Genomic DNA, 16607 nt, shown 5'->3' on the forward strand with positions numbered 1-16607 from the left:
TGGTTTTATTTGATTAAAGAAATTTAAATGACCACCCGCAGTTCGCCGGTTCCAGCAGCTGTTAGCAGTAACGTTGTTATGTTCCGGGACCGTCCCCTACGTCCCGGAAAAGGTAAATTCCACCTTCACGAAGGTCGAAGCAGTATTTATTCGGACGGATAATAAGGAAGAGCACTTCGGTGAAGAAGTAAGCTTACCAGGGAGCCGTGAAAATGGATCCACTTAAACGTAAGCGCAAAATTGTCAAGTGCCCCATCAGATCTGGCGGAAGGTTGCCAATAATTAAAACAGTAGCTTATAAATCAAAGATGTATGGAAAATACAGTCTTCCCAAAAGCGCTTTATCAACTGGGATAAAACATTTTGCAATAAACGTGATCAATAAAGTAGAGTTTGGAAAAATGGCTCATGCTTAAAGTTATTAATTTTCCCAGATATTTGCAACAACGATTAACGGGAAAAATGATCATCCATTACATAAGCTAAAACCAGAGCTTCATTATAACTTTGCAAACAACCATTCGATTCCCGTTCCAATGCGATGCATAGCTCGCGGGAATACAATTTTATCTCATTTTATTTTAATCCCTTTTCTTCCATCAACGCTTCACTTAGACAGCCTTCACTCGCTTTCTCCATGATAGGTATCTCAGATTTCCCAAAATCAATGGCCACCATCAATCAAGGCGTCCTTTCCCTTCGGTGCTTTTTTAATGTACCAGAATCGGGATGTTGTATCGGGAAATCCCTAGAAAGCTCTTTCCTTTGTTGCTCGAAAATACTTTGTTTGTGTTCCTGGCAGTGCTCAAATTCCGGTATTGAACAGCACCATCTCCAGGGATCAATTTCTACTGTCTTCCTCTTGGGAGCAGCTGACGCTTTCCAGGAAAATGGAATAAACACACAAACACACACGTAAAGGAAGGAAAACTCTTTCCAATCGGTCACCTTTCCCTGTGCTATTAGCAGCTAGTTTCACGGTCATTAATTGTCATTCCGGCGTCCGAAAACCATTCATTAGAGACGTTTAGGTAGGCATTAGGGAAGGTTTAAAATTGATCCTATCGTGATCGTGACGCTGCAAACAGTGGGGGGTTGATTTTTATTTTCCACCATAATCAATATCATAATGAATGGATAGCATTTATTTGCTCTTTGTTTTTTCTATTAATTTACCCGTGAAAACAGTACCCAAAGTAACACTATGAGACACCCATTGAAATCGATTAAAAGGTGCGATTTCGGTCTGTTTAAAGATAAAAAAGGCATGACTCAACCACTTTCCAAACGCAAACCTCGCCTACTCAGTACACTCTGAGCAACGGGTGTTGTGGGGAAATCGATTTTCTCGTTTTGATCCGATTAAAATGAAACTATTTTGCTCACTCCAACCACATCCTGTCGAGCCCTAGTGGATAGGCTTCGTCTCTATCGTATGCACACAATATTGAAATTTAATGTGCAAAAAAGCGAACCGGCATATATAAACTCGCTTCTCTCTGGCACATGAGAGTGTTTTTGTGGCACATGTAGTCTTCATCGGGTACACCGCCATTTGCAGCATTATCACCACTCCGTGCCGAAGAACAACGGCTCTCTGAACCAAACGGGTACGATAAAACACACCCGAAGACACGATTATGCACTTTCACCGGAAGTAAAGGGATACTGTGGATGCAACGGAACCTCTGCGAATCTGCTTCTTTCGCCAGCAGATGCACTTCATCCGGTGCTGCAACCAAGGGAACGATGCTAATCCGATGCGTCCTTGAGTGCAACGGCTTCGCAATATGCACTAGGTTGCTTTCGCATGAGCTTTAAAGAGAGGAAGAAATAAAAACATCCGGACCTTGTCCTGTTTATCGGCAACCAGCATAAACTATTTGTTGGTCACATCAACAGAAGGGCATTCCCTTTTTAATTGCTTCTCTGCGCACGTATGGAATACGCGAGCGAATGGAAAAATGTTTCATTATTAAATTGTTCCAACTCGCTAATTAATGAACATTTTCACGTTCCAAATTTGCGTCGGTGACAAACGAAAGCTCATCATTGAAAGCACATTAAGAAGGAGCTTAAAACCAAAATGAAATTGTCAACTTTTTACAACTACTACACGTACTGGGAAAGCCAAAATGCCAAAATTGTAAGGTACGCAACAGCAACAAAGCATCAAATACGGTGCATGTTTTCACTCAAAGCATTCTCGCAGCACAATCAGTAACAAAAGTTAGAGAATGTAGAAAACCGAACCCCTTGCAAAAGTTTTGATTAATTTCGTCTTTACAACGTATTTAAATTTTCTCACGGCCCACCCGGTCCTGCGGGAAGCTAAAAGCAAAGTCGACCGGTGCTCAAGAAACAACAAAAAAATCGCTTCCGTTTGCATTAGCGACGTGAAATATTTATCGCCCAGGAAAAAGCGGTATGAACGAAATATTTTATTCACATCTGACTTCCATCCCGACCGGATCCACCTTAGTATGGGTTCCTTCATAGCTTTGTACTAATTCGAAAACACCGTTGTGCAATGTTCAATAGAAAATATTTTGGAATTTAACAAAATCTTTTATAAATAAAGCATCCCGTTTTATGACTGATTTTTTTGTACGCTACGTGCAATCGATGGCAAATCCATCTTCTAACCCCATTTTGGATTTCCGGTTCAAGTATACGACCTACTTTTCCCAGTTGCTCCCTTTCTGGCACTCAAGCATAGGATCGTCCAGCATCCTTACCCTATGCTTACTTTGATACATGCGATTCAGAACGCACTGATTTCGGCCGCCCTTGAATCAAATTTTATCGTTCGACATGCTGTCCCAAGGCATCCCACACCATCTCGAAATGGAAAGAGAACTCTCCCTACCAAAGGACGATTGGCGCCACGCATTTCTCGCGAAGCACAGACGAACGCATACTTCGTTCCCACGATTACTCGATGCCAAAACTCTGGAAGCACGAAACGTCCAAACTGAAGGCCATTGTATACGACAGACAAGCGCATCGAATGCCATGTGAATCTCTTTAGGAGCATGTGAAACATGGATCGGAGCCGTATCAGGACTGCTGCTGTGCGAGTCACGCTCAGTGTTGACCAAATAGAACGGAACCAATCGAAATAAACGGTCAACGAGTTAGCAGTGCCACGAAGGAGAGATAGAGCGTAAAAACATCATCCCATATCGCAATGGAAGCCTGGGAAGTCGTTACATTAGCATGGAAATTGCGAAGGGTTACAAGGGTTTTATTTTTATTTCGATTTAGCTCACGCGGTCTCAGTTGGTGGATTAGAAAGCAACCACGTCAGTCCAGAAACGTCATGTTTGTGTGCCTGTTATATTTCGCTTTAGTACATTGTTTGGAGATTTATATCTACCTGTCCAACAAAATTGTGGTTTGTATTTTTTACATATTTTATTATTATTTTTTCAAATGGAAAATATCGATTCAATTGATGTGAACTTCATTTATTGTATTACGCTTCATTTATTATTGGAAAATGTTGTGGTTACCTCAGAAATCGAGCCGTATCGGAATTCCTACCAAAGAGCTGTTCAAAAAGCCCTTCCAATAAATTAAATTCTTTCGAATTGAGTTATTAAATTTTTGCGTAGGAATGTTGTGCAAACGATAGGTCAATAATCATGATTTTTCATTATTTTTCATCTTTGAAATAACGATCAGATGCGTAGGATTGAGCAAATATATTGACATTTCATACTAATACATGAAAACATTTTTCAATAAATTTGCAAGAAACGCCTACTTTATGGAAACATTGTCCTACCGTTTCCGAAGCATGTCTAATGGGGAAAAATTATCTAAGTAAAAATTGAAATACGACGCAGAGCGGAAGTGAATTTTGAATAATTTACCAAACAACAGCTTGTCGATTTCCAAGGTAAATATATACGTACACCCATACCAAGAGGTAACACTAGCGCGGGTGTGAGAAAAGTAACAGCGGTTACCAACGGTAGATGATGATACTAAATAGCTTCGACGTTTAGCGAGAAAGCAATCGACCTGAATAGCAATAAGGTCGTGTTACAATCCTAAGAATCAGACAGTTGCACACAGCTTAGCTTGCGGTAAGTAGCAATTAGCAGATATGCTATTAAAGAGTTCGGATTAAACCACTCCACTCTTTAGGTAGCCACCTGAATCATTCATGCATTCATATATCATCCCTATAATGATGAAGAAATCTTAACGATGTATGAAATCAATTTCTTCATCTTTTCTACAACGCACCAGGCGCCTCCATCGGATAATAGAAGCATTTTCAACATGATTTTTTTATCCTATACAGTCGTTCGCTTTCCAATTAGAATACTGCACAATACAACATGTGCTTATTGAATGTTATGACAAAATGAGCAACATATACCTTGGTTTTTCAGACTGTCTGAATGTTTTCTGTATCTTAATGTCTGGATGTCTGAAAACCCCAATTCGCTGCTGATACATCATATGATGAGCATCTCAAAGAAGCAGTTGCAATTAGGTGTCGTCGATCTCCTCAAAAGAGATCAAAAGACAAACAGAGAAAAAACAAGAAGAAAGCATAACACGTATGCCAAAGTTGGTGATATACTGATAAAACGCATGAGAGCTCTTGAATATTCCAAGTATCGACAAGGAGTATCGTTTTCTCCCGACACAAGTCAAAACCGGCACCTCCTGTCGCAAACAAATTCCCTTCGCAAACATAAAAATCATACCCCATCGAATCAAGAGGTACCACAAAGCGCTGCAGACGCGACGGGGCAAAACATAATGCAAAGAGTTGCAGAACAAACCCGTCGGTGAGTCAATAAATCACGATCCACGGACACCGGTGGCAGGCACATCAAACCAGACAAATACCGGTAACGAACAACATACCACGCGGCCAAAGCGTTTTCTTCATCCTATTTTCTTCTCCTAAATCCACCGAGCTGCTACTCCATCGTTATTTTTCAAGGAAAGTGACCTTTTGCACTGCTCGACGGTACAAACAAAATATGCTATTCTTACCGGCTGCGGATCGCTCGATCCCGAAGAACGGGACACAAAATTGCGAGAATCAAAGATGAAAGGTTTCGACGCTATGGGTAATATAAAACTGACACTCTTCGCAGAACAAATAAACGAGAAGAGACGACACCCTTTCTCGTTCATTATTCAGCTCGATAAGACTGCAGTTTAATAAAGGAACTTGTTTTTTTTCAGAACCAACCGCAAAGGGAAATAAATAAATAACCGAGTCAACTTCTACATTAACTTGGAAGATACTTTTTTTATGTAAATAATTCTATCTAGAATGTGTAACATCACGGAAAACAGCACTGCGGTAAACATTTGCTTTGCAAAAGCTGTTGTGGATTACTTAGCCCTATTTGGGAAGAAACATATAAGGGCAGCATATAGGCTTCACTAGAATTTCTTGAAGCCATAACCCTAGCAATATATGATTATCAATCAATCAAAGCAATATATGAATAGCAATCGATCGTTTTCCTAATTGATTATTTTACATTACCATGCTAAAATGCTACTCTAAGCAATTATATAAATAACATATAAATTATTTCTATGACTATGACTGTAACATTAAAATTATTGTAATCCGAAACAAGATTTGATTTCAAATGGGCAATCAATAATCCATGAAATTTGAAACACGTCTTTGCGTCTAAGGGAAAAAGTAGAAAAGTAAGTTAAGAAGTGAACAAAAAAGCTAACTACCGCGACTCACACACCCATATTCAACTGCTCACGGTACGGAAAAGCGAAAAATCATTCCGGCTCAATGTCGTGCGTCATAAATTAATTGTGTCGCCCGAAAGGAGCCGCGTCTGGAAAACATCAGCCAAAAATGAAACCCATAGGTGCGAGTTTCTAAAGTAAAATTTTCCCATTATGTTCGTCAACGGCCTCTAACGCCCAGAAACACGAAGCACAAGCGTCAATTGTGCTTACACCTGATTTTCTTTTGATTTGCTGCGGGAGTAAGAGGTGTTCCACGAGAATGAAGGTATGTAAGTGTGACACACTAAACTGTCTCGGAAAATCGGGGTCTTTCCCCGCATTGTCGAACCAGCGACCGAGCGCAATGGCCGAGGTTCGTAAAGCCAAATGATTAATTACCATAAAGCACCATAAACTCGGGATAATTCAGCCTGTGTCATGACGAAACCCTAACTCCCGCCACACGATGGATAAACTGAGGAAAAAGGCAAAGGGCTGACACACTATAATCGGTTGCGGGCAACAGGGTGTTGTTCGAAGCTTCAGTCAGCTACCCATAAAAGGAAGCAATGTGAAACGGGCCAAAAGACCCCGAAATGCGTCATAACGCCGGTCCTACACGGCGCCAATCCACCATTGCGAGAGAAGGAGGTCTCAAAACGCCACATGAAAATCACCTCGAGCCGACCTACTCTACTTGACGCTCGATTGGTACGAATAAATGAATTCGATTCCTGTGACCCGCTCGCGGAATGTCCAACAGGCCGGCCTATGTCCGAGTAGAACAGCTGAGCGGCACAACATCATTATGCTAGACGTTGGCGAGAATGTGAGGTGAGTATCGGATCGTAACCTGATTAAACTCACCCTAAGCCAAAAACCAGATCCGCCTGGGTATGCATGGTACGGACAAATAAAACCGATTTCATGATGGGATACGTGACTCGATGCCGGTCACGATCCACCACCGATGGAAACGTTCGCTCTAGTGGCGCTTTGCCGACCAGCTTCACATGTATAAGTCAGACGATAAATAAATAATGGCTATGGTCCTTAGGGTAATGAAACGAACTGGGGAGCAATAGACCCTTTGTTTCGCGCTGTCTTATGCTTTGGAACGATGCCGCCTTTGCTAATTCCGATTGATGATCTTAAGCCGTCTACATGATGAAACTCGCAACACTAATCGCACTCGCACGATATCCAGCCACGGTTGGGTGGAGCCACTCAGAATGTACCTCAGGAACTACATTTTGGCGGCAACATCCGAGTCTTCTCGTTACAGAAGCTTGTTCTTAGAAACTAGATTCCGGGAAAAGAAGCACTCTCGCTGGGCATCTTCTTGTCCGTTCGCTACGATTAGATAACAAGAGGGGGTGTGGGAGGAAAAAAGGACACCCGGGAAAAATAATGCACGTTTTCCTTTTGTCCTTTTGCTTTCACAAAGCTTCCGGTAGCACACACAAAACACATACGCTCGCGTTGCAATAACCTAAACCGCAATCTGCACAAACACACGCACGAGCCCAGGGCAAACTTATTTAAGCAACGAGATGAAAACTTCCACCAGAAGAGAATAACGTCAGCATTTCACAAACCAATGCGACGGACCACGGCAATGTCGGTGGGCGATGGGCTTTCCCGCCTGGCCGGAAAAGCAATGCTCATAAGCGCGCGAAAACGAAGAAAGAGGGTCACACGCTAGTAATGGCGCTTTCTAAACTGTTCACGGAAAGCGTCACTAGCGAACTGTGGTCGCATCCCAGCAGCACTCCCTGCGAACAAGGATGCTCTAGGCACCGCTTTCCCAGCCTCAGAAACCCAACCGTGAAGGGAGGAAAAACGAGAATAAAGGCATCCGAACTGTATATTGATGTAGAGTGAGAGGCAGTGATGGTAGTTGAAGGATATCACAAAACGAGAAGGAAGTAAGGAGCAGGATATCACTTGCGTGTGAACGGATCGGTAACGTTTTCCACATTCACACCGGCTAGAAAGGAAACGAACGAAAGAAAAACATCACCCACACAAGTGCTCACACACACACCTAAAAACATCTGCTCATCCTGCACGATTTCTCACGGTTCCGGCAACGGCGTGTTTAGTCCATTCAATTTCCTTCTTCTGCGGTACCTGTAGTTGGCACTAAGCTTCCGTGAGTGTGGTGGTAATGGTATCGATAATTCCACCTCCATCCTATTACTAAGTTCTCTCTCACTCACTCTCTCTCCCACGATTGCAAAAAACATGTCCTTCAAACTGTTACACACCAACACACAGCAAATACCCACGTGAACACGTGCACGAGATCCATTTCGTGAGACCCACACACAAAAGAAAAGCGTCATATGGTGATGCCACCTTCTGGCATTGCCCAACGGTGGTCATTCGCTTCCCATCGATGACCTTCAAATAGAAAATTCAGAGAAAACAAGAGAAAGTCTCTCCGCCCAGCTGGTAGGTTCTCTCAGAAAGACACCAACACCGCTAAGCCGGCTCGGAGATGCTCCAACATTGCTTGACCCAACACGAGCAAAGATCGCGCGCGCGGAATTTTCATTGACGTCATCAAAACATACCCTTAAGGTAGATGTGTGTGGGTAAAATATACAAAAAGAGAGAAAAGGACAGAGATTGTGCAAAAACCAAGCGAGATGCAGCGATTATGGAGGGAAAATATGAGAAAACTTACTCCCGGCTCGCTTCAACCATCGTACGATTTTCCTCTGCAACGATGGAAAGCTCGCTCCACGTGAACTTTCACATCAACGTGAGCTTTTTGCTAGAGGGCTTTCGATGCTAGAGGCTCTTCCCAGCAAGCACTGCCATCATTTTCGCACGTCGAAAGCCCAACCCAGTGAGCTTTTGGTAAGGGATGAGCAAGAGTTCCGAATGCAACAGGTTTTTTCACAATCGTAAGAACGTTCGCTAACGCAATGTATTTCCATGGAAAACGCACCCCAACCCGAACCATGATAGAAACGACATTTTCAACGGCGCAATAAAAGCATACCCATTTTCTCCATCGGAACGGAATAATTGGGCCTCAAATCAGGGTGTACTGTAGCATAAAAACATACGCACGACATGTGGGGAATCAATAGACGTAAAAATCGTTTGTACAATCGACATCCTTCCCCAGCAACGCTCGTTATCGGACCAAATCATACTCAACTCTACCAGCACTCGCACTCCGTCAGTACAGACGCGATAGCGGTCTAGCGTACATCTCGCATTGTTAAAATACGCTATCCGATTAGCGGAAGTAGGATTTTGTAGAAGTTGTCGTAATTCCGTTTTAATAAAAGAAAAGTAAGCCTTTGTTGAACATTTCGCTCAGTCCCCGCTTTCTGGTGTAGGATCGCACAAAAAACAGCATAACAGCTGAACTGGTAGGATGGCAGGATGACATTTATCGACGCTTACACTCAACAGGCCTACAACGCACGATAACAAGCAATAAACTTTCCCATCACCGGCTCTTCTGCAGAAGCGTACGAAGAAACGTCAAACAAGCACAAACAGCGGCCGCATGAAAGGACCTCCATAATTAATTGCCTCATCGTCGGAGCAGCGCGGACTGAGCTTTTTTTGGTTCGGATTCCTTTCAAACGGCATGAAAAGGAATGGGGAAAAACTTTTTCACGAACTCCCATACCCGTGAACGCGTTCCAGCAAACCAATCTTCTTCGCTCGCAAGAAGGATGTTTTTCCAACATCCTCCAGGCATAGGAAACGCGGCTAAAGCAGACAAGCGAACGCACACAGGCATACACCCAGCTGCTGTAAAACAAAAAAGCTTACCTTGTTTTCGTGCGATGGTTCAGGACCTCGGGCATCGGTCAGATCGGTACCCTGGGTCGACGCCGTGGGCAACCGGTGGATCCACCGGTTTGCCCTTTGATCGCCAGGACCATCCGGTAGCAGACATTCAGTGGCCGTACTTTTCATGACCCCAACCGCTTCACCACTGGTGGTGGTTTCCTTCGGTTGCCCACGTCGACGGCGAATGGTGGAAAATCGAAATCGCCTTCGGCTTCCGGTGGACAGGGCGTCTCCATCGCTGGTGGCCGATGACAGAAAAAACGATCGAACGCGACTCAAACCCCGCGAGGTCCCACTGGTAGGATTTTCCGTTCCTAAGGGTACTCGCGATGGTGGTTCAACCGACGATCGATCGGTTGATTCGATTAAATCATACAGCTTCGAAGGACCAGCCACGTCGGGCAGGTCGCTGCTTCCGGGCGACGTTTTCTCGATGCCAAACAACGATCCGAGTCGATTTGAGAACCGATTGCCCATTCGAACGAGAAACTGGTGCCAGAGGTTTCCCTCCACGCGGTTTAAAAATGCTCGTTTAAATTTAATCACTTCTGGGACCACCCTCGCGGGCTTTCAAATAAAACCAGCACTAGGCTTCCAATCACGTGGCTGAATCCACCCTTAATTCAATGTCTTTCTGCACACGCGGTTTGGCTAAATTTGCATAATTAGCGTTCAAAGTTAGATAATAATATTTCCCTTGAGGAAGACAACTCCAAAGTGCACTACGCTGTGGTAACTATTAACAAGTCTCACAGGCAGACGGCACGAAAACTGTCCAACGGCCTGGGAAAGGGTTATCAGGTTTATTTTATCTAATAATCAATACCGGTTGGATCCAACATTTCTCCAACGAATTGCTTATCGATCCGCTAAGTCACCAAAAGCCACCAGCCCGCGCTAAACGCAGATGGAGTAGGGGAAAAGTAAACCCAAGCACCCGTGATTAGATAGCAAAACCACAAGAACCCCACGCTTCCATGCTCAGGGCCTTGCCTCGTTGCAACCCCGCTGAGAACCAGCTCCTCATTTTCCTTTCTCGCTGGGTGGTGTAAACATTTGCCAAAACTTATCCCACAAGCAAACGAGAGCAGGAATATATGTGTCAACAAACTCCAAGCGCCACCTAGCGATGGGGAACGATACCAGCGACAGGTGTCACAGCACACAATCCTTTTTCACCCTCTGTGGGAAGGATGTAGCGCTAGCAGTGAGACACGAAGAGATAGGGTTGAAGAGTAATCGCATTTCAATCCCATTTTCCCCAGCGGATAAAAGAAGCTCAAGCACACACATTGAGGAAAGGAAAACGGTGTGTGAGGGCGAGGTTAGCGCGGGGACATTTGATTTCTTTTCAACTCTTATACATTTTTTTCTAACTTTATGACGACGTGTATTAATTTCGCATCGATTTTTGACTCGAGCTCGATAAGGAAGACGATTCACCTCGAAGGTGAAAGCATCGCAGATAAGTTAAGCAAACAAGCAGAATGTCGAAACGCTTGCCTACTCCGGGACTCGACTGAGTGGGTGTTGTATGTCGTCTCATCTCGCTCCCACAATTACGGCGACGTTGCGTTACGATCATTACACCTCAAACATAACCGATAAGAACCTCAAACACAAGTTAAATATGCGAAAGGTTGCAAAATGCTGGTACTAATAGTACGTAAATTGTTTGCTCAGTTACGTGACCATTGCAGCAGACTATTTTTGAACATTAAGCAAACAAAATTCGTTGCCAATTTGCAATAGCAAACTGGTCCAACTAGATTAAACCACAATCAGCACCACATTTATCCCAAAACAACATCAATTCAATCTACTCCGTCTGGTAATGTGTAAATCGAGCCTCGTGTAATCCGCACACAACGACCGCGATTCTCACGATTAGCGCTCAACGAGATGATAATCCAGTGAGCCACCAACGCGCTACGGCCACGTTAAGTTCGTTTTCCACCACCGCCGAAGCGTGGTGCCAGTAATTGGTGATCTGGAAAATGTGTTTCCCACCCAAACACCCAATCTTCCACGCATCATTGAGTGCAACAAAAACGTTCGACGTTCGGACGTTCGGCATTCAATAAAGTTGATCAATTAACGTCGACATTAACGACTCTCGGAAAAAGGGGGGCTTGCCAGCTGAGCTACGGTTGTGTTGCTATTTTCATCACTACCCCGGGAATTTCCGGAGCTCACTTTTTTGCACACAAACACAGGCGATATTTCTCGGGGTACTAATTCGATTCCATTCTCCAGGTGTTTTGGAGTCGAACAGAATAGAATTATTGAAATTGGATTCATTATCCATCGTTAACGTTACATCACACTCAGTATCGCTTTCTGCAGACGAATTGTTCGAATTTGATGAACCATAATGCTCACCCTGGATTACGACCGAAGATCATCATGAACCCATCGGCCCACGAGCAATTTGATACATCCTTAATGCCCTTAAAGCGTTCCGGCCTGTGGCTACCTTAATTATCCACATTTATTACGACGCCCCAGCCGAGTAATGGCAGTGAAAATTTTCACAGCACCCTCCTCGTAATAACGTAATTAATTTTTAATCACCACCCGTTCCCGTGGAACTCGATTTATGCACCACCTGGGTACAGGAAAATGCACCATTTCCCGAATAATAAGGATGTTTCTAGCGACGTTTGAACCCCAGGAAATGGACGAAACTTTCGGAGACGAACAAGCAAACGCTTCCGGTCAAGGCGCAGTTTCCCTATGGGAGAAACACATCATTCGAAAGCCCATCCTCGTGGGCGGTCCCCATTTACAGTTCAGGTGGGAGTAGTGAACGATACTGGCCATAGGGCCAATTGTGCAACGACCAGACGGGAGGGAACAAATATTACTTTGCCTTGAAAGTCACACGATGCATGCAGCCACAATGGGAAAATCAGCACCCACAGCACCTTCGCTGGCACCATGACAAGGTTGTGACAGTGAAAACGGAAATGATCCTTTGTAACAAAGTGGAGCCCCGACGTGAATCGTGTGCACATCCAACGCGCATGAAAACCGACTGCAGCGTGAAACTTCGAGGTGGAAAAACACCTGTTTCAGACGACCACAAAACCAACATCCTACGCTGCATCGAACCGAGCTTTCTGAGAAGCCAGCCTGTGCCAACTAAGCGTGGGTGAAGCCGGAAAGTGATCGGCCACCAGGGGCATAACACAGACTAAATAACACTAGGATGCTCCAAATCAAATCCTGTTGCAGTGAAGGCTTTGCGTCCTGGAAACGTGTTTGAGAAATGAAAAGCAACACAAACAAACGTGGAAAATGAGGAAAAATAACTTATCAAACCGCTAAGCGGAGCAAATCCGCAACGACACAGAGCAAATCGGATTTGGCGTGATCAAGCAAGCAGATAAGAGGTTGGCAAAAACAGTATGGCAGATGTTTCTTTTTGTGGAGCTCAACACACCATTTTCCCGGGTCCCGGGGTTGAAGCGATTCTTTTTGAAGCTGAACTGAACGTGAAAAACTGACGACTCACCGGAGATGGGTTCAAGACTCTCAAGTACACGTCGTTATGCTTTATCGCGGTCGATTAAAAACTCCAAAGCGATTGCTGACACGTCTGGCGCTTTCTGTGATTTTTCGTATGCTGTTACTTTTTACCATCGATGCATCGAACCCCGAGGAGCCATCGAACCGATTTGTAGCCAAAATCTAGTTAAACCATCATAAAAGCTGACCCTGTCTTATCACTGATTGCTGCCGTGTCGTGCGATTGACCAGATACACGTTCCACTTGACCGGTGGCTTACGGCGGGATTTCATTAGCTCGCTTGCCGCACACCCGCTTATCAGACGATAGTTAAAGGGCTGCCATAAACTGCGAAACGAGCTTCAACCCCAGAAAGCAGCGCAAGGCTACTTCGATTGCCAGCAAGTCGTAACGTCACTGTCCCCGAGGTCACGTCATCGTCGGGGTCGTGGCGTCTTTATTGCAGTTTTTAGGGGATATCTGGCGTCTAGCGATTTGGAAGAAACGCTCGACTGGAGGGATGCGAATCCCACACATGGCAAAAGCACACCCCCATGCGGCTGTTTGATGACCTCATCAACGATGGCGAGACTTCCGTTGCAGATGATACCTAAAGAATTGCGTGTCTGGTGATCCCTTATCCCTTGCGCGAAATCTATCTTTCAGGTGAACTCGGAGCGAAACAAAGCATCGAGCTTCAATATTTGTAAGCTTCTGTACTGCACGCGTGCACGTACAGAGGCTTATCACAGCAAGGATAACGAGCGCCTTGGCTGAAGATAGACAACATTCCTTGCAAATGCTTCCTGAAGATCGACCTCCTGGCCCAATTATTTCCTCTTCTTCAGCTTGCCCATCGTATGAGAATTGAGTTCGATTGAAAGTGAAGTGCATCAGCAAAGAGATTTGATCGGAGGTTGATTTCCCTCTAATAATCAACCTCCCTCTAAAATCACCCAAACGTCTCTCGAACAGAACAGTACTCGGGACACCCCGTTCATCGCCTAAGGTGTGTTTCTTGACTCCATGCGCTTACTTGCAACTGATACACAGGTCAGATGCCAGTTTTAATGAAAAAATACTTGCACTATCTTTGCCAAGAAGTCGACTTCTTGCCTCAAGGAGGTGTTTGAAGCCTCCAGCGTATCGATGCCACGATCACATTGTCGACATTGTGCAGAAGTGCAATCTTGATGATGAACCGCGCAAAAAAACGCCCTCTGATAGGTTTCCCATGGGGAAAGCATGTGAACGAAGAGGTTCGGTGAGTACACGCCATTCACCTGGATGGGTGAAGGAGCCCGGCTGATAAAGACGGCATTGACGCCAGACGAATGGTGGGATTTTCACCGATCGAATCTCGCTCAGACAAGGTCAATCGAACCGGTTCTTCACTGATGGTGGAGTAAAAGGTGAGCCATGGGTACGTCTCAGTTGGTTGTGATTTGCTGTACACCTTGCCTTGTCGCCGGGCATGAGATGAGTGACAAAGTTTATTCAAATAATTTACACACTTTTCATGTAGGCCATCGAGCGACCTATCACGACGACAGGCGTTGATGATTGAGCGGCGTCTTTCACCTTCCCAGACCAGGTCACTAATAGACACCCTAACACACTCTCTCTCTCTCTCTCTCCCTTTTTCTACTTGTTTCTGAATCGCGTCTGGCCCCTACATGGACAATCACATGTGCAAATCAAAGCGCGGGAGCGTAAACATCGCTTCCAGAGAAAAACATGGGGACTTGAACGTGAGATGAGGAGAAGGGTCTGACCCAGCATCAGACTGCAACGTTGCTTGGCGATGTAACGTGCAAGGTCGCTCGTCGACCGGCGGGGACAAAGTACAAATAGCCCTCCACTCGGTAGCATCATCCATCAGCATCTCCAATCACCACCGCCATTAACGATTCGACGAAGGGAAACGCTTCATTGCGAATTTGCGAATGAGTTTTTTGTCTGCAACCCTTGATGTGTTTTTTTTTATAAAAAAAAGGAATGAGGCATAGAAGTAGACATAATATAGTTGTCTGACGGTAAGCTAAGCTACATTTCAAAGTACCCCTTTTTGGACGTTTGCAATTGAATCATGTCCTGATTTAATAATATCGGTCAAATACGTATACGTATTAGTATTAATACGTATCAAATACGAGCTGATTTGTTCAGCACTACAAGACCAATGAACAGTGAATGCTTCAAAACCATAACTACCGTGATGCAATAGGGAACAAATGAAAAAGTTTTGACCACAAATCGCCCCAAAAGTTGTTTAGATGAAATATTCAAATCAATCTAAGTGGTAATTATAAATTGAACAAGACTCGTTGCCGAGGTTCCACTTACCCGCTCCAGCTTCTGGAAGTACTGCCGCAGAAAGCCGATCGGATTCTCTGGTCGGGACAGACACAGCTGGACGATGCAGTCCTTGAACAACCGCTGGATGCGGTGCGTCTGGATGTACGACGCGCAGTCTCTCAGGTGCTGCTCCTCTTCCTGTGCAGTCGACATTTCAGCAGCCGGTTCGATTGCGCTGGCAGTAGAAGATGCCCTCAAGTCTGATACGTGATCCGACCGACCGGCGGTGGTGCTGATGAGAAAATCCAATCACGAACCCAATACGCGCACGCGACCCAATATTCAATCGCACGCAAGAGCAGCCCAACCCACGCACGAAGGGACCCTGCTGCTCACGGCAATCGACAGCCGTTGATGCGGGTGGTCTGATCACAGGGAACGGTAGCGAAGGGCCACAGTGACGAGTACCCGCAGGGCGTCTTTATGCAAAAGGGTTCGCTTCGCGCAGATGGATGTTGGGGAAGCTTTCCGCACCCAACGTCGTTCGCTTTCTCCGGATGATGGTGGAAACACGAGAAGAGGCTTTCACGGTAACCACGAGCAATGGTTGCTGTGCTGTGGCGATAGGGGATGCACCCGCTGGCACTGGACAGCTGTTTGTTCGTAGGCTCACTTAGATCGGGCGGTGATGACCGCAAGAATAATCACAGCAAGCGAGCTGGGTGGCATAAGAAATCTGACCAGTTGTTGACGCTCGTGACAATCACTTGGGTTGCGAAATGGGGACACACTTTTTAAGGGGTGCAGGTGGTCGCTACGACTGAGCTAACGCACTACGAGGACACTGAGGTTACGACAAACGCACAAAAATGCAGCAGTTCTACGTGAAGGAGATGGGGCGTTTTAACACCACCTACATTAATGTCGACTGAGATGTGGACAGTTTCACCAACAGCTCGAAGCACTGCTGATTCGCGATCTAATTACACATCTGAACGATAGCACTCGCGAAGGAAAGGCAACGTTGCACTCCCCAGGGTAGTTCCGTTTGTTCTCCGTCACTTGAATGCACACAAATCGGTCGGCGAAAACAGTATTTGCATTAACTGCTGCTGCACAACAGGAAACTAGAGGGGATTAATGAGGAATTTCTAAAAACGCGACAGAAAACAACGCACACGACCTATCGCAGCGCAGGGGATAAATGTTTTGTTCATTTCTTTTCGCATTTGACAGT

At 45.1% G+C, this 16607-nt stretch overlaps 1 protein-coding gene across 1 annotated transcript in view; it reads right to left on the reverse strand.

Moving 5' to 3' along the window:
• LOC128725654 (cAMP-dependent protein kinase type I regulatory subunit) overlaps positions 1 to 15583 on the reverse strand; it is a 39736-nt gene extending 24153 nt beyond the window's left edge. The window contains exon 1 of the mRNA XM_053819413.1: positions 15419 to 15583. Within this exon, the coding sequence (XP_053675388.1) occupies positions 15419 to 15583 (165 nt within the window). The remainder of the gene's footprint in view (positions 1 to 15418) is intronic.
• Positions 15584 to 16607: the final 1024 nt, after the last annotated feature.

This window comes from Anopheles nili, chromosome 3 (assembly GCF_943737925.1).
Source record: "Anopheles nili chromosome 3, idAnoNiliSN_F5_01, whole genome shotgun sequence".
Taxonomy (NCBI): domain Eukaryota; kingdom Metazoa; phylum Arthropoda; class Insecta; order Diptera; family Culicidae; genus Anopheles; species Anopheles nili.